The 26455-nt window shown below is 33.9% G+C and overlaps 2 protein-coding genes across 9 annotated transcripts; one reads left to right on the top strand and one right to left on the bottom strand.

The window, feature by feature from the left end:
* The first annotated feature begins 3489 nt into the window (after positions 1–3489).
* Positions 3490–7195, top strand: LOC126658308 (glutathione S-transferase TCHQD). 8 transcript variants are annotated; one of them, XM_050352651.2, is made up of 4 exons: positions 3654–3866; positions 5024–5116; positions 5508–5865; positions 6411–7195. In XM_050352651.2, the coding sequence occupies exons 3-4, from the start codon at positions 5657–5659 to the stop codon at positions 7003–7005; spliced, it is 804 nt and encodes a 267-aa protein (XP_050208608.1). In that variant the 5' UTR covers positions 3654–3866; positions 5024–5116; positions 5508–5656; the 3' UTR covers positions 7006–7195. The 8 variants fall into 8 exon arrangements, with proteins under 8 accessions (XP_050208610.1, XP_050208608.1, XP_050208605.1 ...); XM_050352648.2 differs by having other exon boundaries at positions 4346–5116; XM_050352646.2 differs by having other exon boundaries at positions 4292–5116.
* A 330-nt stretch (positions 7196–7525) lies between these two features.
* On the bottom strand, positions 7526–24796 carry LOC126658292 (histone-lysine N-methyltransferase ASHH2). The gene is made up of 18 exons (XM_050352645.2): positions 24587–24796; positions 20488–24199; positions 20188–20380; positions 18193–18368; positions 17990–18069; positions 16514–16642; positions 16321–16437; positions 15693–15785; positions 13903–13980; positions 13531–13587; positions 10679–11534; positions 10546–10601; positions 10348–10427; positions 10127–10209; positions 9903–9982; positions 9734–9813; positions 9207–9252; positions 7526–8803 (listed from the first exon to the last, which is right to left on the bottom strand). The coding sequence occupies exons 2-18, from the start codon at positions 24149–24151 to the stop codon at positions 7625–7627; spliced, it is 7047 nt and encodes a 2348-aa protein (XP_050208602.1). The 5' UTR covers positions 24152–24199; positions 24587–24796; the 3' UTR covers positions 7526–7624.
* Between the last annotated feature and the right edge of the window lie 1659 nt (positions 24797–26455).

The raw sequence follows: 26455 nt of genomic DNA, 5'->3' as shown, positions 1-26455 counted from the left end.
GAGGGTGCAAACGAATTGGGGGTAAAAGGTGATGGGTTTTTAAGGGGATAAGCCTTTATATAATAAGGACTCATTTGATTGGGGTAAGTTTACTTAAAAAAATGTAACTTTTCAGAAAATAGCATTTTTTTTCTCATTTGTTTCACTTCTGCCATTCTACTTACCGAAAAATTAAGGGGTTAACTTTCCTTTAACTAGGAAAATAACTTCCCTAGCAAAATCTAGGTTAGTTCATCTTCCCTAGTTAACTTAATTAAAATACTATTATATTCCTACATCTAATTAGCCAATTTAGTTATTGAGGGTAATATTGTCTTTTGATTTTACTTAATTAAAATAAAATATAACTTTCCGAGAAATTATTAAGTGAGCCAAGCAGTAAAATATTAATTTCCTCCACATTAACTTTCTCAGTAATTAATTTCCCGGGAAGTATACTTTTTGAAAATTATATATTTTTGAACCAAGTGAGGCCTAAGTACAAAAGGCCCTTCATGACCGAAATTCAAAATTCCAAAGTAAGTCAAATTAAATACCGCTAAAATAGATAATAAATTGTTAAGACCATGAGTTTTATTCATAAACATTACTCTCTCCGTTTTTATTTAGTTGTCCATTTAGTCAAATAAACTTGTCTATAATTAGTTGTCCATTTAGGATTTTAAGATAACATTAGCTATTATCTTCGAAATCCATCCCTGCCTAATAAATGACTGTATAACTCAATTTGCAAAGCATATAGTATTACATAATAGGATTATATTATTATACACTCTTATAATTTAAGACAAAAAAATCCACTTTCTTACTATGTACAATTTTGGCTAAATGAACAATTAAATAAAAATGGAGGGAGTATTTCTTTCTAAAAGTGCCGCTAATATAAAATATATTTTTATTGGAAAGCGTGTTAATTTATAAAAAAATTAAAACTAAAAATAGAAATAGAATTATAATTAAGATATTTTATGTCAAAATAATAATAATTAAATAATTGTTTTTCTTATAAATAATATGAACAAATATTACCTTTTTAATTAAAATTACAAATATTTGATTTGACATTGTAATTAAGTTTAAAAAGAAATTATTTTTTTAAACTACAAAAAATGGAATGTAGATTTTGATTTTTTTTTGGCATATTTCCCATTTAATGATATGGCACAGTAAATTTAACATATACAAAAAATTGTATTTTATTGGTTCAGTTTAATGTTGGATATGGAGTAAGGTATATGTGTATATATCTTTTCTCATTTGCATGATTTTATTTGATATTTCCCCACTTGAATATATCTTGTTCTTTTTTTGGTAACTATTTTACATATTTTGTCTCAGACATTAAAAGCGAAGCGACCTTAACTCCAAGACGTAGATAAGTTGGTAAGGTGCTCTTTTATTTTAAGTGAGGTCGCAGGTTCGAACCGTACTCATTTATACAGCCGTTTAAAACATGTGACTAGAGTTTACCTCCCGCAAAGGACCTACACGACTCGAATGTGGATTAGTCTGAATGTGGAAGGTTTAAAGATGTTGTCTCATAGTTGAGACCCGTTCAGAAAACCTCATGGACTCTGTACGGGAAAAAAAAAAAAATCAAAGCGACCTTAGATGGAAAACATTGGATCACTGCTAATGGGTATGGGTTGGTGAGACATAGTCTAGTTCTAAATTGTTAATGGGCCTTTAAAGATCGGTGCAGTGTGGTCTACCTATATCTGCCCAAAGTAAGGCTTGGGTTCGCAACTGATTAGAGGACTTCTTAGCTTAGTAAAGCCCATGTATTATTCAATTTTTATTTAGGAAAAATTACACTAACTGATAAAAGTAATTTTTTTTTTGAGAATAAAAAATTAAAATTTTTAACATTAAACTTTTTCTTTACGAAACATGTTTTCACCTTATATTTGGCATCTTCAACTATCCTTCAACATTTCAAGGGTTCATTACATTCCCCGAGCCCTAAACACATATGCGCATAAATGGACCAAACAAATGAAGATTAGGTTTAACTCTTCTTTCATGTAATTGTGTTTATATTTATTTGCTTCTTCTAGACTATTTGTATTATTGTGTTTTTTACTATCTACTGATAAAAAAAAAATTAAATAAAAATCAATTTGTAAGTTGCATATTAGTAATATATTAGAGATGTCCTAAATAAATAAACAACGTAGAATGTTATTTTTTTAAAATAAACATGAAATTCTCGAGTTTAAAGCATAAGAGCATTCCCAATGGACTCTCTAAAATTGTCAAACTCTTTAAATTAAAGAGTTTGACAATAAATTAGGAGTCTAATGGACTCTCTATTCTTTATATTTAAAGTAGAGAGTGAAAATGGCTCTCCATATGTAGAGAGCCATTTTCACTCTCTACTTCATTTTTCAAATAGTAAAATTTTAAATTTTAAAAAATAAGGTAGTTATTTTTACTTTTAAATATTATATTTTTACTTTTAGTCAAAAAACTGAATAAATAAATGAATAAAAAATTAAATAAATAAAAATTATTTTGTTAATATTTAATATTTTATTAATATTTTATATGAAAACAAAATAAAATAAAATTTAATATTAGAGAGGCAATTAATTTAATATTATTATTATTTAATACTTTTATTTTATTATTAATTATTAAAATTATATACAATAAAAAATTGATATTAAAGAGTCCATTGGAGTAAAATTTTAAATATCACTCTTTATTTTTAAGATGTTCTTTATTTTACAAAAGATGCTCTTTATTTTAAATAATACCATTGGGGATGCTCTAAGAAGCCAAAACGGGCCTCTTGTAAATAAATAATAAATATTTTTTATTATGTTAGTTTTTCATACCTTTGATTTATATATATACTGGTTAAATTACATATTTTATAGTGAAAATTAAATAAAATATATTAAACAACCTCAATTAGAGAGATCAACTTGCGCGCTTTGTCGGCTAAATATGTTTTATTTTAATAACTGCTTTTATTTTTATCAAACTCAAATCGGGCTTGCACTGGAGTTTAAAAATTTAAACTCGTTCGACCTTAAATTCAAACATGCATAACACACTCGAGTTTGAACTTGTTTGACCTAGCTCGTACTTCGCTCGGTTCATTTACATTCTTATTAGTAAACTTATGTTATAAATAAATTAATTTTAAAAATATAAATAATTAAGGTAAAGGATGAATGCAGTTGTATATAAAATTTTAATAATTTAAATTTATCTTTTTATCAATTACTCGTTCCGTCTATTTCATATTTAATATTTTATTATTTATTTTTTAAACTTATGAATAATTATTTATTATTTTAAAAATTAATTATTCTATATTTTTATAATATAGTGAAATTTATTAAAAGAAAATAAAAAGTTGTAAAAACAAATTTACTATAACATTTAATAGTAATAAATGTAATTTTTTTTATAATGTTTTTTTCCAATTTTTGTATATATGTCAAATTATATCAATTTACTGATTTAGAGTGGAGGTAAGAATGTTTTATTAAGGATTGGAGAAAAAATGAGAGATTTTGTTTTTGTGAAATTACCTATGAGAGTTGCAGAATTTACATGGGGTGATGGAGAAGAGTCCATCGCCAACCTTTCACCCACTTAGCCTTAAAAGTTGGTATGGATGTGTTGGACTTGGTTAGTGCCCTATACTTTCCACATAAACATTGCCTTTTTAAAGCTGTTGATGAATGTTCCATTTTCTTCTTTTTCATTCACAGAATAAATGAAACGAAATAAATACTTTTTTATTCCCTTCTAGAGCATCAAAACTTCAGTTGGCTTTTCAATTCTCTAAAAGAACAAAACAAAGTTATTATTAACTGTAAACCGTTTGCTGAACTTTCCAGCCTCTGTGGGTAAGTCTCTCAGCTTGATTTGGTTTGGATTGAGATACTGTATGTGATCTGAGTCGTTTCTTGTTTTATGAATTTGCATGTAAAGATTGAAACTTTGTAAGAAACTCGTGGTTTTATTGGAGTGAATATGTAGTTTTTACTGCTAAAAAAATATGTAGTTTTTACTCTTTCTTATTATTTCTCTTGTTTTATTCTTGGGTTTGGCTAGATATCTATATGGGCATGAACTTGAAGGTTATTATTTTGGAAGTTATTATTCTTAGGCTTTGTTTTGATAGCTTCTACTATTCTAATTTCTTGGCTTGAGAATAGTTGTTGTTAATATGGGCATATGATACCCTTTTTATAACTTAGCCAAGTGTTTGTCTTTGTTTTGATTAGTTGTGTGGAAATTAAAGTCTGAATTTGTTTGGATTAATTATCAGGACAATTGGCTTATGTTTGTCTATATTTTGATGATGCATTTGGACTTATTCAAGAGGTGCTTGCAAGGCAATGAACAATTAGCCTACTTGGTCGGATGTCGATAAATACTTCGATGCTTATGTCAATATGAGAAACGTGAGAATGGATTTGAGAATGAACTCGGATGCTTAAGTTAGAATTTGAGAAGGTACTCCGATACTGAAGTTAGTATGAGAAATAAGAGAATGAATCTGAGAATTATACCATATCATAAGTTGATGATGAACGGAACTAGAGGTCTTTTATATAGTGGTTTTCTATATCTCCTTTAAAAATCAGAATGCACATGTATCAATATGCCATTGGCTTCTTTGCTGATCATCCTGTTTGTATGTAGATTCGGATGTCCTTTTTAGGTATAGGTTTCCTGGTCAGATACGTCATCTATCAGGTTATGTGGATTGGTTCATAACTTATTACTGCTAATATGGTGTTGTATCCTTTGTCACCAAACTAGGCTTGTGTAAATAAGGAAATAAAGTATGCTGAATTGCTGATCATCTTTGTTATATAAGCATGTTGCATAAGGATTGCTCTTCTGTCATCCCAACAAAATCCGGAAGCATAGTGGATTTTAATTGTGTATATTGCACAAACGCATGGACATGCTTGTGCATCTCTATTTATGTTTAGAATTTGTTCTTGAATTGCTAATGCTAGTTTTTCCCCTCATTTAAATGATGATGTGACAGCCGTAATAGTTCGAAAAGCAAGAGGGCAAGATTTCAGCAGTCATGCAGATTTTCTTCTCCTGAATCTCAGTACCCTGAATTTCCCTTCCATCAGTATGTAGTGGTGTGCAAAAACAGAATAATTAAACTGATAATTTGGTTTGATTCGGTTTGATATTATAAAAAATTTGGTTTTTCAGTTCGCTTTCAAAAGTCAAAAATTCAGTTCAGTTTTAGTATAAACCGAACTGAAAAAATCGAACCATTTGGAAAAAACCAACTGAACCGCAGTTTGAAGTATTTTAAATTGTTTGGTTTCTAAAAAATAAAACTTTCGATTCGATATGATTCAGTTCGAACAAAATGCACACCGCTAACTCTATATATGTTCTCATAACTATACATGGTTTCATGAGCCTTCATCAAATAGCAGCTTTAATGTTATTTCGGACCATTGAAGAGGTCTTCGGAGATATTGCTTATTCATCTTTCTTTAATGACGCAGTTCTAGATCTTCATATGTACTGTTCTACTTCCTAACTCAAGCTCGCCTGACTTCCGAAAAAGTATCTAACAGTTGCAAGGAATAGAGGTGAAATCTACCTAGCCAACCATTTAAGCTATTATTACCCGAATACCAGTGCGGATTGAATCATGCAGTTTTATCACCATCCATACTCTCTAGATAGTCAGAAGGTAAGGCTTGCTTTGGAAGAAAAGGGAATTGACTACACATCACACCATGCCAATCCTATAACAGGCAAGAACATGGATGTCTCATTCTTCAGGATAAATCCAAGTGCAAAGCTCCCGGTTTTCCAGAATGGCGCCCATATCATGTTCGACACCATTGAGATAATCTTGTATGTCTCTTTGCCAACTCCCTTTACTATTATACAGAAATTACTAGTCGTGTTTGGAATAAATCTGAAACTTGAGCGATCTGTGATTAGGGGTGTGCATGTGGTTCGAACTGAACCGAACTGAAACCTTAGATTTTTCAAAACCAAACCGAACCAAATTTGTAAGGATTTAAAATATTTTAAAGCCACACTAAACGGGTTAGTTTGGTTGATTTTTTCGGTTTTGTTCGGTTGAACCAAAAATGAACTGAATTCTTTTTACTTTCCAAACCGAACCAAATTTGTCGGCTCGGTTTGATTATTTGGTTTAGCTTAGTTTTTGCACACCCCTATTTATGATGCACGCCCTCTTGTTATTTCTCTTTGAACATTCAAGCATGATCCAACATCTGCTGTCTCAAAGTTACTCTTGCATTAATTCCATGTGGGCTGACATCTGTATTTATTCTGTCATAGTACAAGACACCTACAAGTGAAACGAGTCTCTAAATAGACATAGTATACATGAAAACAAGAAAATTTTGAAGTGGTGATGGAATTTGTAGGTACATTGAAAGAATTGCTGTTGTCTCTGTGGGTGCTGATGAGTCCTCGTTTAGTACAAGAGAAGTTGTTGAATGGATGCACAAGATACAACAGTGGAATCCCAAGTATTTCACACTTTCTTGCATCCCAAAGAAGTACCGGATGACTGTTTCCAAATTCCTAAGGCGAGTGGTGATAGCTCGGATGGCCGAATCCCCTGATCTAGCAAGTGCTTACCACCGTAAGCTGAAACAAGCATACGAAACTGAAGACAAGTTGAAAAACCAAGAAGTTGTTAGACGAAGCAAAGAACATCTTATTAGACTACTTGATGAAGTTGAAACACAGTTGAATGAAGCATCATATTTAACAGGGGAAGAGTTCTCAATGGCAGATGCAATGCTAATCCCAGTACTGGCTCGGCTGGTACTCCTTAATTTGGAAGATGAGTATTTAAATAGCAGGCCAAATATTGCTGAGTATTGGATTTTGGTGCAGCAGCGGCCAAGTTATCGGAAGGTGATTGGAAAGTATTTCAATGGTTGGAGAAAATACAAAACACTGATAAAAACTTGGAGTTTTGTTCGTTTTCGGAGTCTGTTGAGAAAATACTGATAAAAAAACGCAGGATCAGAATAAGAGGATGCTGTGTATTAGAAAGATTGTTGTACAATTAAATAAAGTGCAAAATGAAATGTAAAAAAAATATACATGTTCTTTTTCTTCTGCCCTTCATTTTGGTGAAATGTTTTCTGATTGTTTTTTATTCATTCAATTGAATCCAAGTTGAAACAGTACAAGTGCATTAACAGATCTTCATCCTTGGTTTATTTTCATTTTCTTACAAGTTTAATTTAATTTCAAACAGAAGAAACATAATCTTACATCTCATACACCATGATATTTTCATGAATTGTTGATTCTCTTTCAGCAGATAATTCTATTTAATTGTTTTTATTCTACTGATCATGAATAATCATATGAAAGAGAATGAATTGAAATACCTACATCTCTGAGTTGTGAGCTAATACATTAATTAAATTCGAACGGAATAAAAGGCCAGACTTCAGTATGATTTTCTCCTCAACTATAGTAGCACATAGCATAAGAATTCAGTTTTCAGAGTAGGACGAGATTTCTGAATTGAATGAACTTTTCCATTGAAATTAAAACCCTGAAACAGGAAAAAAAATTGAGAATACAATTAAGTATGGATGAAAAAATCAGTAAGTCATTAGGTCCTGTTTAGCTGATTAATGCATTCCCCAGTTTTCTCCTCTTTATAGCTTACATCTTGTGGACAATAAGAATTTGTGGACTCAGTTGTTACACTCTCTAAACCATTACTTTGCGGTAGCCATGGAGGTCCTTTATTCCACTTCTGCTGTCTAAAGTACCTCATACCTAGATCTTCTGACTCAGGTCTAGCTCGTTTCAAAGTTTGTTGGGTATTTGCACCAGGAACTTCTACATTTGGTTTATTAGCATCACTCGTGCTCGGACTTCTTTCACTGGGAGAACAAGAGGCAGGATCTTGTCTGCATTGTTGACCTTCTACTGTAGTTGCATCGATCTCCATAGAGTTAACTGCAGGAGCAGATGACATTTCATTCTTATGTTGAGGAAACGGAGGCAGCGGCGGGAAAGGATGAAAAGCCATGCCTGGAGCAATTCCCCAACTCTCCATACTTCCACCCTCAGGCAACCCAAATTGCTGCACAATAGACAATGGAATCCCATAAGAGACGGACAGGCGAGAGAGAAATTTCCTCTGTGGCTGTCCAACAACCACACCAGCCGGAAACATCAAACAACCCTTCTGTTGGGGGTGGTCAGCAACAGATGATGATGCATTGAGTGAAACCAGAGCAGGGCTAAGAGGAGATGAGAATCCAGGTGGTACAGGACTTTGAGAATTCTGGCTTCCACTGTCAGTACGATTAGCTTCAACTTGTCGAAAATAATTGCGCATACAATGTGGACAAGCGTTGTTCTCTGTGCTTCCTTTCTCTATATGATCTGAAACTTCCTTACTTATGTCAGGTGTTGGAATATGTCCAGATTGAATCCTTTGTTCATCATGCTGATGAGACCTTGGAGATGGTTTTTTCTCTTGATCCCATCGACTTTTACGCTTGCGAGTTTTTGTACCATCACCAACACAAGGCAAAGAACAGCCCTCATGAGCAGTAGTGTCTATTGAAGCTGTTGCAGGCTTTAGCTGCATCAAACCATCTATTGCTTCGGTAGACCTTCCATCCAGATCACGCATATGATTCTGTGAATCTGAAATTCTATTGCTCATTGAACCTCTGTGGAGCTCCATCCTTCCATCATCCCATTCCATATTGCTATATTTTCTGCCATAACGAGGAAACCATCTGTCTCGAAAACTTCTTGCAATCTGATGAACCTGTTCATTGCAAAAACGGCTCATTCAAGATGAATGCACAAATGAACCACTGTATGACCAAATTACTGTTTTCCATTCTAAATTCTTCTCCCTAAATCTCAAAGAGCTAGTCCTATATTTTTTTATTCCCTATAATATCTTCTGCTTAGTTAAAAAAAGTTCAATGCTGAGTCGTATTGCTGCTCCAAATTCCTTCCACAGGGAACATTTAAGGTTAAACCAATGTCATTTAAAAGACATTTTCAGGGATTTAAAGACAGTTAAATGGAGAGAGCCACAATAATGAATAATTGGAGCATTGACTTTTCAAAGAGGACAGATAATATAGGGACAGATGGAGCAAATTAAAAGATGCTGTTACTTAAAAAAGAAAATTGTTGATGATAAGGGAATGAGAGGTTACCTGTCTGTCATTGTGCTCTGTCAATGACAACATTGATTTCCTAAAGCTGCATAACTTAAACTTTTCAGCAACATAAACCAACAGCATTAACACATGATAAGAAAGGCATAAAATTTCAGGCAGGAAGTGAAGGGTGGAACAGTTTCAGCTCACGGTCCATCAGATAAAATTAGTCTGTTGCAATCCTGCTAAACTAAATAGAAACTATTCATAAGACATGCCTATACTTTTATAGTTCTCTTCATGATAAATTCTCAAATATTCTATTCTCTTGTCAATTTCAAGTCAATTTCAAGTCAATTTCAAGTCAATTTCAAGTCAATTTCACAAAATCCACATCCCAATCCAAGAGTGTATTTTAGAGCCAATGACACCTAAAATTGATTGAGCCTCTATCTATTATAGCAAAACCATACATGACAAAGAACCAGATTGTATATAAATGAAAACGGGAAAAGAATGAACACCCTAAATTATCAATAATGTAAGAGAAAAATCAACTTATAAGAACCAGATGTTATTCCGACCTCTCCATTCCAGCGCAAGGAGGACCTCCATAGATGTGTTCTTGTGTAAGTATCTCTCTCGCTTCCAAATATTCTATAACCTGCAGAAAAATCAGTTGGCAGCTTGTTGAACTGGAAGATTAAGTTTTATAGCAAAATATGACAATGAATGTGGATACAGTATCTATACCTTCAAAAGCTTCCTGAGAATTGGTGTCTTCTTAAAGTCACTACGGTACTGCTTCAACATGTTGTGAAGCATCCGCAAACCTGAAAGCAAGAGAAAATTGATCATTTAACAAGCAGCGGTCATTAATTATGCAAATGATAACACAACTACAAATGGTTTTACTTATTCCTGACAACATGCGTGAGCAAAATTGCATGCTATGCAACAGCAGATAAAGCCTTTACCATTTTTGTTGATTACATCAATTAAAACCATCCGTGATTTTGTTTTTAGAAGCGCATCAAGAATCATTGAAAGATCTCGATTGCTGCAACAAGAAATAAAAAGAAAGAATAAAATGTTAAACATACACCTCAAATACACAATGAATTTCAGAACAAAATTTGGATGGCTGGCATTGTTGAGCATCATACATAGCAAACAGCAGGAGAAATTCAAAAATTACCTCTGAATTGCTTCACCATTTCCACTAGCACCAGATGCTGCAGTAAGAAGTAGAAACTTCAAATAACCTTTAGCAGAATCCTGTAAACAAAAACGCAAATACAAACAATGGATGAACATCGCCCATTATGAAGACAAATATATCGATATCAAAATAGCCAAAAGTACAGAAACAACAATTTTTAAACTAGTTGCTTACTTTTCGTTTGCTTATTCCGCCATCACTATCCAACAACTCATTAAGTTTCCCCTCAACTAGAAACATTAAAATGAGTTAGCATCAGATACTGACTATAGTCTATATGTCAGGACAAGTAGACAGTTATTCTAACCTGCTTCAAAACGGCCATTAGTGATACCTTCCATTAACTTTTTAGATTTAAATGCCAGCATCTGAGCTTTATTTTCCATTGCCTGTATTTTGTTGCTGTTGAAAGAACTAGCAAACTTTCCTTTTTTAGCAACAACAAAATCACGTGATGTTTTGATAAGAAAACGGGATTTCACAAAAACCCGCTTTTCTTCGGACTTGGGCTTTTTGTTAGCACCCATTGCATCAGATAATGATTTGCTGAGCATAGTAGCTGAAGACGTTTCCAGCCTTTGAATCTCTTCCATGGAAGTTTCTTGGTTAACAGCTGGTAAGAATTCAGCAGCTGCATCATCTGCTTTTTGGCTAGAAGGTGGAGAACTTTCCTTTAAATCACCCTTTTCTAATGACTTGGGCGATTGGATAATAGCAGCAGAAGACGGAATCATAGGATCAGACGGAATCATAAGATCCTCAATTTCTGCAGCAGAAGACGGAATCATAGGATCCTCAATTTCTGCAGCAGAAGACGAAATCATGGGATACTCAATTTCTGCAGCAGCCTTAATTTTACCAGCAGCTGCGATGGAATTATTCAATTTATCTCTATCATTAAGTATAGTCTCTGTAGCTTGCAGTTTCACATCATCAACGGAACTGGTTCTAGATATCTTATTCTTGCTTCTATTTCCCTGTGCCCCAAATTCAAGCATCACCGGTTCGAGAAATTCTTCATCTGAATCAACTTGCTCAATTACCTCAGCGCTTGTAGGATCACCACCAATATAACCTCGACATTGAGGTGAATTGCAGTAACATTTTTTTGCTGCAGCCCCAAACACTCTCACATAGTTGTAGTCAAATGTCACCTCTTCCCCCTAAGAAAAAACCATGCTTGTATAACAACAAATAAGAATAATGCAAGCATATTAAAGGTTAAACAATAAACATACAATAAGAATTTAGTTATCACAGGAAAAACATCCCAAAAGCTTGAGAACCATGCTTATGGCATGAAAAACATAGATGGAATATGTTTCAAATATATTATAAATTTGTATTCGCTTTATTCTCAAAGTAAAGAACTATTAATTTAAAAGTCACTTAAAGTTTTTAAGTTTAATGTACACATGTCTAAAAGAAGACACATCAGATGCAAAAAAATTGGTATTTTGGCTTGAAGATCCCAGGTTCAAATCATATTGGGTTAAGGTTGAGGAAGTCAGAATGGAGGAAGACTTCTTCTTCAGTAAGGCACGATGCCCAATAAACTCAAAGAGATAGAGAGAGAGAAGGGAAAAGATAGGTACTACGGCTACAACACACATAACTTTATGTAGAAGTCACATGGAAAGGAGTTGTACTTTTAAAAGCTCTTCATATAATTGTGAGTTCTCTATTAGTAACTCTTTTGAAGTACTTTATTGCTTGCCTAGTTTTAATTAGTTCTCCAACTAAACCGCATAGTAGCTAGTAACTACACTATCAAATGACAAACCCATGAAAAACTAAAGAGCAAAGCATAGGAGTGGGCAGTAAATGAATTTGCAATTATTTTGTCATCAAACTAGTAATATCTCATACCTTTAGAAAAGAACAATTTGTTCCCCTAAAGGAGAAACCGAAGCATAAATCTGAAAATCATAGTAATTAGAGGAGAAAGACACACCGATGCTCCTGCCTTTTAAAAGTGCCGAAAGGAAAAAATATAATACAACAATATATATATATATATATATATATATATATATATATATATATATATATATATATATATATAAAGTACCCTGATCATAAATTCAATATATTTAAAAGTTTTTTAAACTTAAATTTAAAACTAAAGAGTACCACAATCATATTTCTAAATTCTAGTTTAAAAACTTCTAATTTAACCTCAAAACTATGAGATTGAAGCACCTCAACCTTCCCACAACTTATATTTCTCACTACAATCTATAATAAATTAGAATCAATTAAGATGGCAATGAAAAGTTAAAAATATAACAAATAAAAACGAGCAAAATAAGAGAAGATGAAGAGATTGTCCAACTTGTCTCTATTTTATTTCGTGAAGAATACGTTGCTCCATTTGATACGTTGGGCTATGTTTTAAGTGTTTAAGTTAAAATAAGAGAGTTATCAGGTTGTGGGTGAGTATTACCATAAGAACAGAATAAGTAAAAAAATTAGGATTTTATTTTAATTAAAAAATATATATAAAAAAAACTATTTTTCACTAATGCGCCACTGATGATTTTTATTTTAAAAAAACAAAACAAAAAAACTTAGTTTTCATTAAGGCACGCCTGGCCAGCGGCATCTCGCCTCACAGCAAAAGTGCCAGAGGCGTGCGACTCTTGGAACTCGCGCCCCTCTAGGAGAGTAAGGCCCCATGGCCGGCACTTGAGAGACCTCTCACCTTTCACAACTATGCTGACAATCTTCATTTAGTCAAACATAAGAACACTAACATCATCATTAAATTTGGTTTATTCCAGAAAGGGCCCAATAAACTAAGTTAAGCATCAACCGTTGACACCAAATGTATAAGACCTCTTTTCTCTGTATTCTTCACTTGACGTAAAATCCTAAATAGCCATATCAGTTCTTCACAGTGGGTACTAATACAGCGCCAGAGACACTTAAGCTACAACTACAAATCATACTATAATTTTGACATGTTTAACTAAACAAAATGATATAGTATTATTTCATTCCCCATCAATTCCGACACTTCTACATCAAACACTTGGTACTTTGAAGGTCAGACCCGTAACTTCCAGAGAGTCAAATAAATAATTAATAACAGTAAAACCAATTCAACAATTGACTGTTACATAAAGTAAAATTTGAAGGCAAAGTAAGTGAACATACCTTCTTAATATCCCTCAAAGCAAATAACCCAATACAAATTTCTCCATTCACCACCCACTGCTCATATTTCAACAATAAACCAAAGTTTAAAATAGAAGAAACTTTTATATGAATGACAGTAAAGCTTGTGAAAATTAAAGCTCAAGCAACAGATCATGTCAAAATAAATAAATGCCTTTTTCATATGCTGAAGCAATTAACTTAAGACTAAAGAAAAATAATCTAATGTGGACTTTGACGAAGCAATACATTAAAAGTGAAAGGTAATCCGATAAAAGCTCCTCTCAAGCTCACGAAAGAAAAATGACAACAGTACAAAGTAAACAATAGGATACCATGTAATACTGAGATGTACTAATGCAAAGCAATCACCTTTTCAGTACGGCAATTAGGATCACAGCTATGATTAATGAAACGCCCCAAATTTCCTTTTGCAGAAGCATCTATTACCTGAAATAATGGAAAACGTGAATCTCGTAACAGAATTAGTGAATATTTAGATTTATATAAATGATATGAAAGCATGAAGAACTTTCATGAGCTGTTTATCCTCAACATCATGTGCTCTACAATTTCGAAAGGCTATACATTTTATGCAACTCAATAGTACTACCAATAGGACCAAACACACAGAATAGTGATGGAATCTTTAAGGTATAGAACCTCTACTATGTGGTCCCTGAACAATAATTTCAGGCAATCAAACACCTGAACAATAAAGGTTATGACAATGAATCAAAATATTTGCTAGATAGCCTAGATTTCAGTCTTACTAGCAATCCCTAAAATTTTATTTCCAGAAATGTTATTAATTTTTCTCAGATCAGTTCTAGTAACCCAAAACTACAAGCAAAACGGCACGTCAGCCTAAAAGCTGTTTATGGCTATTTGTTGGGGTAGGGGATGGGTTGATGCATATGCCGGCAGCCTTCCCCTGCCTTTTGTAAAGAGACTGGTACCACACCTCAAACCCATCATTATGAACTACAACTAACTATTCTTTTATAATCGTATGGGTAGGTCTGCAGTTGTTCAAAGGTCACAATGCAAAATTTATGAATTTTGAGGTAAGAATTGGAACGCAATTTTATAAACTCAAATTTGTAGTCATTTAGCTTCTAGTTCCAATATTACTTAAAAGAACACTTGCGACGGTCTTTCACACTAATTCTGCTACCTGATCACTGTGATGCTTATTTATACACTGTTAACTATCAACGGATATTTAAAGGAATACAGAAACCTAGCGCACATTTAGCAGTTACCGTTTGATCCACATTTTTAAAAGCATTTAAACAAGCGAGTTTCAAGTGCATCGAAGAAAGAGAACAAAAGTCTTTGCTTTAACACATTTAAAATGTCAAGTTGTGACATAGGGAAGCTACTCGCAACAAATTTAAAGCACTTGATTTATTGAATTGCCCCAAGTCTTGAAAAGCACCTCACAAAAGGTTTTAACCTCAATTTAGTGACATTCATGCATAAGCATTTACTAATAAGCAAATCACCAAGGGAGTTACGACTAGGATGCTTGTGGTTTACTTATAGTGAAGAGTAACTTTGAATCAAATGCATGAACCTTGGCTATCAGATTAAATAGTTTTGCATAAATCAAAAAATTGTTCAACATCTTAAATCATGCTTAAAGGGACTGCACCGCTTTTTCCAAAATTTTAAGAGCCACTGGAAACAATGTACATAGCCCATTGGTAAAGTATGTCACTATTACCAACACCAAAAAGAGAAGAAAATTCACAAATGAATGTCACTGATTACCTTGAAATTTCAATCCTACAGCACAAATGCATAATCAATAAAAGAAACCATAATAATAGTCATCTCTAGTTGCCACAAAAGGCCAAAGTTTTCAGCAGCAAGCTGGAGTCTGGAGGAAATATTTGATTAAAGTTTTTGAGGGAATTGAGTCAAATGTAAAAACTGGATCAGTTAGTAAGCAGCAGATATTCATTCATGTCGGCATTGTTTTCCAGTAGTTAACTTATGTCAATATAGAGATTTGCAGTACAAAGCCAAATTAAGCATCCCAAGGTAAAGAAGCTGACATCAGAAACTGTCAGATCTTATTAAAGAATTTACAGCCAACAAATCCCTGTACCTTAAAAAAAATAACACCAAAAAGAAACAAAAGAGCAGATTCAAACCTCACTGCCATTCAATGTCATAAAGTAGAAATGCTTATGACCATTATAAGCATACTCTCTCTGACGCGCCTCATAAGTATGCATATCAAGTACCTGATTGACCATATATCAGAAACTTGACAACAAAAATATACCAAGGAAACTTGCAGAAATATGTTAGCTCACACATGTAAGATCACACAGTGCACTAAAGACAAAAGAAATAGTCAGAATCAAGATATCATAAGCTAAGAATTGCAACATCAACACCAATGCCAACATTCCTAGGGACCCCTTTTCTGGGTCCAAGGAAGATTGGATTTTACAATCATGAAGCCACTTCGTAGAGGAGATCAGTTTCACCAATAGAATAGTCAATACTAAAGTTGGCGCTTTCTCTCGTGCAAAAATGCTCATAAAAAATTCCATAATTAAAATAACAAAAGATGATGTATAAGAAATTTTGGAGTGTAATTCATTAGCAAAATAAGATTTTACAGTAAATTTGAAATACAATTAAACTTTCTTTAGCAAAAGAAGATGTGGCGGTGGATTTCCCAAAAATTTAGTTCGATGCCGTGTAAATTGTTTAGTTTTCTCAAAATATTTACCATTAATTCAACAAATTAATGAGCACGTGGGAAGTTACCTCTCCAACATATTCAATGAGAAATTGTCCACTGGATATATCATTTTCCAGCCGTAGCCCAAAACCTTTCTTCCCACATCTGTCCCACTTCATTTTGGCATAGTTACGCTTTTGGAACTGCATAGAGATATTTAAGACATTACTTTCTGCAAATTAAGTGAACTATTAGAAGAACAAATAAGTATTATCAAACCTGTTGATTCGAACAAAGATCCCCACATGGGCATGTGCCTCGAACACACTCAATATTCAGCATTCGATTCAAGCATTCATCCCCACAGCCTAATCCGCTGAGAGGCAACTTGCAGTGGCATACCATTATCTGCATAATTTTTTTAATTAATTAAACTTTGAATATTACAGTAACTGATATTGAAGCAAAGTTCAATAGCCTTTTGCAAGTTATTCAGATCAATAAGTAAATCTAACATTCCAGAAAAACAAAGCATAATTCCCACCATGTAAGTTCACAAAAATATCCTGAAGATGCTGGAGTTTGAATGATAAGAAAATTAAAAGATTAGATCATGCCAAAAGCATAGAAGATGAACTTTCATTCTGCTGCTCCGCAAAGAGCAGAAAGGAAAACAACCAAGTAACATAGTAAAAATAAAGCATGCCGAAGTTTATCTTTCTAAATTAATAGTACTGAACTTTCCTAGAAATATTCTAACATGAAAGCCAAAGGTTAGAACCTAAAATATTGAGAGAAAGTCCAGGTAAATAACCGATAATACTTCTAAATATATAGTTATTGGATAAATATGCTTAATTCCTGAGGTTGAAAAAGATCGTGTCTGCAAGAGAAAGCGCAACTACAAAAAGAGCAACATCTTAAGAAAATAGGACTGTGATGCAGTAATGTATCTTTTGAGGGATAAGAACTGAGCCCATGACCCATTCGAAGCCACTTCCCCCACTAAGCATTCGAGTCTTGAGTTCAAGAGCATAAGTATTGATTATTTGGTAGTGTTATGCCCTTGAGGTACTGATTGTTTGCATGAAAACAGCATGGGAACAAAAATAATAATTCGGAAAGATGGCTAACAATTGATTCAGAAACTAGTGAAGTCATTTAAGATTTAAACATATCAGAACAAGATACATAGAATGAATAAAAAAAAAAGACTTAGCAAGTGAATGCAGACGCACAATACTTCTTTCTAAGGTAAAAAGATACTAGTCAGAAGCACAATTAATTTGTCAAATAATGTAAAAAGATGGCCCCAAAACAATAGCATTGGAGGAAAAAAACTGCTAAGAAAAGTAATGTCACCAGTAAATGTGAATAAGCTGGGATTTTAAAAGGAAATTTACATGTAATATAAACATAAATAACATCTAGATAGTTTGAAAATTCAAATAAATACTTCCAGATAGTTTAATTAGAAAAAAAATTGCATACACAAACAAGAGACTGATAATACTACAAAACATGAAGGATTTACTTGGCAGGTAACATTTTGGACGGGAAACTAATAATATTTAATAATTAGTCCCAACATATCACAAACAAGAGATTGGTTGTGTGTCCCTGCCAGTGATATTAAAGTCCGTTCTCCATTATTATCCCACTTAAAATACTCAATTGATCATAAATTCTAACCAAGACGATGACGGAAAAAAAATCTTATATTTTTCACAAGTCGACAATAAGTCAAGTTCAAACCTCATCAATAGTCTGAGTCTTACGGCTTCGGTGCCGAAACTGATTAGTGGAAATGCGCGAAAATTCATGCTCCTTGGAAACTAAAAATGCATCAAAAAATTAATGTAAGATTCAAGTTGCGGAAAAACCTATGGCTATCAGCCTCAAACCATAAAGCTAGTAAATAAGTCACTACTTCGCTTTAACTCCAAAATAACTCATACCTGTTGTATGCATATACTCTACTGCCTTGTGTTCTAATCCCTTGTTCTTTGAAGGTGCATCACACACATCTTCCTCCCCATCAGATATGCCTAACTCTGCATTAATTTCTGCATTTGATTTTTCTTGGGGGATGGAGCAATCGGCAAAAGCATTATCCGTGTTGTCCTTGCATACCCTTCAAAAAAAAAATAGATATAGATTTCACAGTCCGCAAGGGCATAGAAGGAGAGAATTTAAAAGGAGTGAAAGCGTAGAACAGAAACAATTCTTCTCTTCAAGGGTAAGCCATAAGATGGTTTTACATTTCCAGCATTGCAAATTAAGCGCCTGTTTGTTTTTTGTGTACGTGTAATAGAGTTTCATGTCAAATGATGAACTTGCTAGAAGTGTATCTGTTGAAATTATTGGAGGTTAAGGGGAAGGACCATGGGCCTTTTCCTCTCCCACTTTTCTCAAAATCCCGAGCGTAAGTAAGAAACCCATATACAACCATGGGTTGTCATAAAGGTGGTCAAATATGCTGTTTTTTCATTTTCTGATTGTTACTAAGTGGGAATGAAGTACAAAGAGGGCCCAACTGATTGGCTATTGATAATGCTCTAGAATTAAATATGACTGATTTTCAACAGCAACCAGTACCTCATTCAGATAAAGCTTTGAGGAAATTACACCATTTACCAAAAAAAATGAAAATAATTACAAAACTACATGTTGACTTTTTTCATTTACAAAAATCTTAAAAATATTTACAAAAGTATCAAAAAATTAAAAAAAAATACAAACATACGGTGTATATTGTGAGTATAATGTCAGTATACTAATAAACTAACATTATATCAACATTATACCAACATTATACCAAAATTATACCAACATTATGCATACTGAGATTTTATTAATATTAAATAAAAATTTACCAAAATTACATCAAATCATATCCTAAATATTAAATTAATAATATACCAAAATTATACCAACAGTATACCAAGAGTATACACGTCAAAATATACTGAAAATTTTATTATTACACCAACATTACACCACATCGTATACTAAAAATTAAACTAACAATATACTAAAATTATACCAACAATATACAAATTCTCTAGTTCATTACCAATTATACTGAAAAATACATATAAAATAAATTATACATGTTATCAACTAGAAAATGTATATAAAATTTTATATTCGATATACCAAAAATATACTGAAATTATACCAATAATAAACCAAATATTATTTTTAAATTATCTTATTATAGTTTTAATATTCCGAAATTATACCATAATTATACCGACATTATACACATTGTACTTTTGTTAATAATTTTCATTTTTTGGTAGTTTTGTAATTAATTTTAAATCAGTTGTACTTTTGTAAATAAAAATTTTTACAGATACTTTTATAAATATTTTTAAAATTTTAGGTACTTTTGTCATCGTCCCTAAAGCTTTTACCCCTGGGCCCTGGGTCATTTGTTCCCCTAAATATACATATGAGGTCCAAATTTGAACATTATCAAATGTCAATGTTAGTTTCAAATCCCAAAGCTGCAGCAAGACCCCCATATAATAAACAAAGTATCCCCTAGTTTGGAATGCCTAAAACTCTTAAATCTCAAGTAGCCTGGTTAAAAGCCCAAGTCAAAGGTTAAGAGCTGGGCAGCAAAAAAATCACGTAATAACTAACGAAGCTTCTAAACTAGGAAGCGAAGTGCATAAACTTCACCATGTCACTAGGAACTTAATCACCACCCAAGACATATAAATTGATTGAAATTACTTCAAGTGACCTAAACATATGCATAAATGACTATAACACTGTTAACTATATCAAATACAGTTTAACTTTAACCCAAGCAAACTAAAAAGATCATGCAATTTGTTCTTAAAACTGTCTCTGCAAATAGAAAGCTAAAAATGAACCTAAACAAAATGAGAGAAGAAGTAGCTAGATAGAATCAAAAGATAAGAAGTTCAGTGATCAAGTACCACTGGCAATTTGTCTGACCGATAGAATCTACAAGTGCAACAGGAATACGCCTCCATTTAAGACACGCATCACATCGCACCCAGGCATTATCCATAGGTAAATGCTGCTCCACTGCACCACTTGATGCCGTGTCCAGATTTGCCACATCCGCGGACGCAGGAATGTCATGATAATCTGATTTTTCAGTGCCATCTGCAGTACAAAATCCCACAGCAAAAATAAATTTGAAACATCCCAAGCATTTGACCTCCAATGTGCTAGTCTGCTAGATAGAAACATGAGCAAAAATGATCTAGTACCTTTTTCTGGATGAACTTCTTTGTTGGTCAAATCATTACATTCAGCCTTTCCTTTGACTTCCTTCTTTTTTGACTTTTTATCTTTCCTTCTTTGTCTACAGACATCTTCTCTCTTGCTTCTTTCTTTGTCAGATACCTTGGACTCTCCCTTGGTTGACCCACCAGATTTTCTGGGAAGTCGACAACCTTTAGATTTAGTTGAAGGAATCAGATCACTCGAATTTTGTGGTTCTAATAACCTCAGACCTATATCCATACCGGAAGAACTTTTATTTACTGTGCAGTGTTCTTCTGGCAAAACCTCTCCAGAGACTGTAACTTCAGTCTCTCTTGACAAAGGTAACTGTTCCTCAGAAAATTCCTTACTGCTTAGTGAATTGCTTGATGCATTTACACTGGTGGATGGAAAGAGAATCTCGCTTGAGCATAATTCATCACCCTTCCTTTGCTTGCCCACTCGATTCTTACTTGCTTTAGCTTTGTTTGATCTAGCCACCAAAGGAGATCTATGTTCTGGTACCAATTTTCTGCCATGGCTGACTCTACCTTTTTTCTTTCCTTGCTTACTGGTCAGAACAACTCTAGGAGTAACAAATGCTTTAGAAGAGGTCAAAACAGCATCAGGTAGATCTTCTTGACATCTAGTGTTAACCTGGCCTTCAGGAGCTGAATTGATGACTTCTGAATCTGGTGAGGTTCCAGGATCTGCATACCCCTTCTCAGTTATCACATCCATTGCTTGAACCTCTACATGAGAGGGAAGTCCATGATAATCAGCTTCAGCATCTTCAGATGACTTATGGGACATCACAACACCCCCCGAGTCCTCCTTATAAGCTACTCGAACATCCGAACCTAAGGCATCAGAGTGTAATCTTGCCTCGTCCAACTTATTGACAAAGCAATCAAGCTGCTCTTCCGTCCCCTTTTTCCTCATTTCAACTTCCACACAATTACCAAAGTTTGGAACTTCCAAACTAGCTCCTCGGTATGACTTAGTCTGAAAATCACCAACACCACCATCAGCAGATGCTGAGGAGTCGATCACCTCTGGGACTATATAATTTTGACTGTTTTGAACAACTTCGTTTCCCAGTTTAACTTTCAAACGTATAACACTAGTTGAAGCATGTCCTTTCACGCTAGACCTTTGCAACCTTCCACCTGCCTGAATTTTGTTTCCTGTTTCACCCCCTTGGCAAGCCTTTATTTGGCTTACTTCATCAATCTGAATTTCATTAAGTTCCTCCCTATTATGCTGCTCAAAAAATTGTGTGATGCTCCCTAACAGTCCCCAGTTAGAGGAACGTGCTGGTTTGGAGAAACAGCTTCTCTTCCTTCGCTCAGCCTTAAAGACCTGTAGCTCTTGCACATTGTTCTTTTTCCTGCATTTACTAGCAGTCCTTTTTTTCTGAGGCTTTTGGCTGGATTTATGTGTCTGGCTGCTCCGTCGAGAAGAAGACGAGCCAATGTCAGTAGATGTGGTTTTGGATGGACTATCATTCATGGTAGGATATTTTCCTCCACTATTTGACTGTTCAGAAAAGTCAGCTGGACCAACAGCACTAAAAAACCCATTGTCAAGATGTGCCACATCCTGCTGCCTGCAAGAGCTGCTTCGAGTTGCGCCAAAGGAGTGACATGACTGTGGACTATTGAGAGATATTTTCGGTGAACATTCCTTCGCATGGGCAAGTCCTTCCTTCAGCAATTCGTGCCCACAAATTTCGACCTTGATTTCTGTTGTAACATTACTTCCCTCTCTAATGACATCAGGCTTGCTTTCTGCAAAAGGACCAGTAACACTATATTCATCCCTTCGCTCATTCTTCTGGTCAGAGTTATCAAGGGAATCGGCCATTGCTGAATTCTCCAAGGTCTGCTGGCAAGCCTGTGAAGGGCATGCCTCGGTGCATCCATCTAGATGACTTTTTCTCAAAACGTCCATTGAAACACTTTCCGCAGGGAAACATTTGACACTCTTGCCACTTTTCTGATCATTGTGCCTGTCACAACTACTCGCTAGAATAATTGTAACTGATAATTCTTCAGGCATTTCATTTCCCTTTGGTGACTTCTGGATACATGCATCAGAATCTAGTGTGGCTAGAGAATGGCTTGTCTGATTCACATCCCTGCTCAAGGGTACACTTTCAAGATTGGTCTTCAGGTCATTATGTTGGCAACAATTCCCTGGAAAACCAGAACATGAATCTGATTCCGTGCACATTTTGTCAACCAATGAAGACAATTTTTTATCATCCACAATAATTTTTTTGGTAGCTAAATTTTCACCGTCACTTTTGGTAGCTCCATCAGAGTATGAATTAGGCCTATCAAACTTCTGTTCGTCCTGCTGAACACTTTTTTCTGGAGAACCAATCAAAGGCATTAACTCCATGGATTTGTTAAAGCATTGATGAGAGACCAACTGGTTGCAAATGGTAGCCTTCATCAGAGGTGAAACATTGTTTATCACTTGTTCTGCTGCAGAATAAGTGTTAACTGTCTGATCATCCTGCTGAAGACAATTATTTAGTGATTCTGTTGTGGGCATCAATTGTGGCATAGAATCATGGTCCACTGAAGACTCCACTTGGTTGTGATCATCGATGTCAATCCCAGTCACAATAACACTTTTGTTTTCCGTGACAATATCTCTCTGCAAAGAAGTACTACTGCCCTGCTGTTTTTCCTCCTCAAGCTCATTTCTCGGAGAAGTATTTATTGGCCATAATTTTGCAGACACTTCTAAAAGCAATGAATCTCTTACTTGGTCGCAAATGTCAGTCCTTGTAGCAGCGTCACTATCACATCCCTCTTCAAAATCTCCTTGAACAGTGTCCGTCCTGACATCCCTCTGCTGATCCCGTTCATCATAATTCTCAAGTAAACCAGGAAAAGGTATTGATTCCAGAGCCTGATCACAATCCTCAAGAGAATTCATTAATCCATTATTTTCATCAAAAGGCTTCACTTTATCAGCACAAAATTCATCTATTTTTGCAGCGCAAGTGCAATCATCAGCTCCACTTCGTCTCTCATTCAAATCACAATCAATGATCTCAGATTCATTCTCTGATAATTTTGCTGACACTAAATTGACTTTGTTTCCATGCTCACTAACCAACTCATTTCCCTTATCAACAGAAGTACCCTCCAGAAGAGATTGTTTACTATTCTCCAGTAATTTCTCCGGTCCATGGTTTTCACCAAAGCAGCCTACTTTTTCTGAATACAATCCATCTGTTCCAACACTGCAGTCATCAATTCCACTCTGCCTCTCATTCAAATTACCACCAGTAAACCCACATTCATCCTCTGCTAATTTCCCTGGCACCAACCGAACTGCATTTCCATTGTCACACATCGCGCTAATTCTGTGATCAACAACAGAAACACCCTCCATAAGATCACTGGAGCTCACACAGCCGCCAGCTTTAACACTTCCAGATATCTCACCACAATCTAGAACATTTGTGGGGCCCACATTTCCATTACTAATATCAAACCCGTCCTCCAAGGAAGGCAGGAGCTGATCCTGCTCAGAAACCAAAACTTTTACCAAGCACATATTCTTCTTCTGCTGCTGCTGCATAACAGCAGTCTGGTCCAGAGGTTCGTTAACAACCTCAACCTCAAGTGAGTTCTCACAAGAACCCATCTACTACTTGTATCAAATTGTTCAACAAAATTCACACATACCCATTGCCTGAAACATAACATAGAAAAAACTTATTCACATAGCACAATGCATAATCTCAAATTCAAAAAAAAAAACCAACTAGCATCCGTTTTTCATCATTCACCATCTACTTTTCCCCACTCTAAAAACAACAATGAGACAAAGCAGTACCTGGGTGGTCAACAGCTGCTAACAAAAACAAAACCCTAAAAATCCAGTCTGCCTACACAAAGCAAAATCTATTTGTATTTTCCGACGAAAAGAAAGAACCCTATCTTAGAATTAATAACACAATGCAGACACGATACAGAACACAACCCTACACTTAACCGCATAACACACATTGAATTGAGACCCAACAATACAAAATCCATAAAATTGATATAAAAAAAAACAGAGAAGAAAAGCAAATACCTTTTTGTTTTGCAGAGAGATATAATAGGTAGATGGATATACAGAAACCAAAGGAATTAAGTTTACTTCGTTTTTTTGTCCCTCTTTTATTTTGTTATTCATAAAACATAAATTAATTGGTATTTCAGATAAACGAGTAAGGAATTTCTTAATCGGTTAATCAAAAAGAACAAATTAATGGTTTTGATGATTATTTATGATTCGAGCGATTAGGTAAGAAACCGTCTCCTTCTTACCCTTTTGCTCTCCGATTTTGCAATACTTGGACGCGTGTTACCGTCCAGGGGTATTACGGTCATTTTAGTAGATATCTTTTTGCACATATAATTTTGTGCCTTTCAAAATTATTAAGTAATTAATTAATTGGTTGTTTGCTGATTTATTTAATCAGATTAGGGAATATATTGACTCGCAATATGACAAATTTACCCATGATGGGAACACTCGATTATTGTTATGCGGCAGCAGCAAAGAATATTTTTTTCTTTCAAAGTAATTTTATTTTATTAAAGTTATTAATAGAAAAAAAAATACTACGTTAGCAATTTACCAAAAAATAAAAATTATTTACTGACATTGTTAAATTTTATAAATCGAGTTGTAATTACAAATTAGGATAAAATTGTTGATTTAATTTGCAATTAATCCTTAATACAATCAGAATTTAGGCATAAATTTTAATTTCAGTTCTCTGGCATCATAAACAAAAACTAAAATAATAATCACTTTCACCTTTTTCATTTGGTGCCCTAACTCGGGCTGTTATAATTTATAAACTTCAAATACGCTCAAAGAACATTTTGAATTTATCAATATAAATACCAAGAAATTATAGTTCAAATGTTATAAGCGTTAAGTAATAAATTACTAGGTTATGGGTTCAAATTTTCTCACAAACACTCCCCCTCTCCAATTATAAAAAAAAAAAAAAACTATCAATATAAATTGATAATAAAATATCATTTAATTTATCGATTAATCGGCTTAAATTGATTGATTGTAATGATGTCATCAGTAGAATTTGAAAATATATCCAACAATCTCATACAAGTAGTTGATCATATGAATTTTTATCAAAACCACACTATCTTTCAAAATTTAATTCATTAATATATTACTCGCGGTAAACTCATACCCGTAAATTTATAAAGTGAATATGGATGAAATTGTTAAATTGTCATATTTGGATTACACACACCTCTGAAATAGAAGAATGAACAAAGGGTCAACGCGCCCCTGAACTTGTTACACGAGGTCATCTACCCCAATTTATACTTTTTTGAGCAATCAACCTCAAAACTCTTCATTTTTGGGTCAAATAACCCCATAATTTATATTTTTATTTTAAAAAATAGATTTAGAACAATTATATCGCAACAATTAAAAAAGTATCTAATTACTTTTTTGCATCCCTCACCTCCGATTTGTATTGTACGCGTTTTAAAAATACAATTATGAGGTTATTTGACCCAAAAATGAATAGTTTTGGGGTTGTTTGCTCAAAAATGTATAAATTAGGTTAGATGATCCGTATTACAAGTTTAGAGTACGCGTTGACCGTTCGTTTATAGAAGAATGGATAGATGTCTAGATATTAAAGTTCAAAATTGGCATATATTATTTCTAGATTAATTTTAATACATTAATCTCCTTTTTGGAAATCATGTCTATGTTTCATAATACTATAACATAGTTCTTTACATATTGTTCCTTGCATTCTTCTATCTTTTTGTCTCCTTAAAAAAGTAATTTATATTTAATTTTTTTATTTGATGCAAAGGGAGACCGTTTTAGATCATTATTCTCGGCCGTTACTTGTTGAAATATCCGCTCAAATTTCCCATAATATGTCGAGAAGTTTTTTCTGTT

The sequence above is a fragment of the Mercurialis annua genome, linkage group LG1-X, assembly GCF_937616625.2.
Source record: "Mercurialis annua linkage group LG1-X, ddMerAnnu1.2, whole genome shotgun sequence".
Classification (NCBI taxonomy): Eukaryota; Viridiplantae; Streptophyta; class Magnoliopsida; order Malpighiales; family Euphorbiaceae; genus Mercurialis; species Mercurialis annua.
Note: the sequence above shows the minus strand (reverse complement) of the source record. Positions and strands in the feature narration are given on the sequence as shown.

Excerpts from the sequence above, each read along its gene's own strand:
- LOC126658308 (XM_050352653.2), top strand. The coding sequence starts at position 5,657 with ATGCAGTTTTATCACCATCCATACTCTCTAGATAGTCAGAAGGTAAGG. Across the intron at positions 5,866-6,410 it reads GACACCATTGAGATAATCTT|GTACATTGAAAGAATTGCTG; the intron begins GTATGTCTCTTT and ends TGGAATTTGTAG.
- LOC126658292 (XM_050352645.2), bottom strand. The coding sequence starts at position 24,151 with ATGGGTTCTTGTGAGAACTCACTTGAGGTTGAGGTTGTTAACGAACCT. Across the intron at positions 13,981-15,692 it reads TGACATTGAATGGCAGTGAG|GTAATAGATGCTTCTGCAAA; the intron begins GTTTGAATCTGC and ends CCATTATTTCAG. Across the intron at positions 10,210-10,347 it reads AATGGTGAAGCAATTCAGAG|CAATCGAGATCTTTCAATGA; the intron begins GTAATTTTTGAA and ends TTCTTGTTGCAG.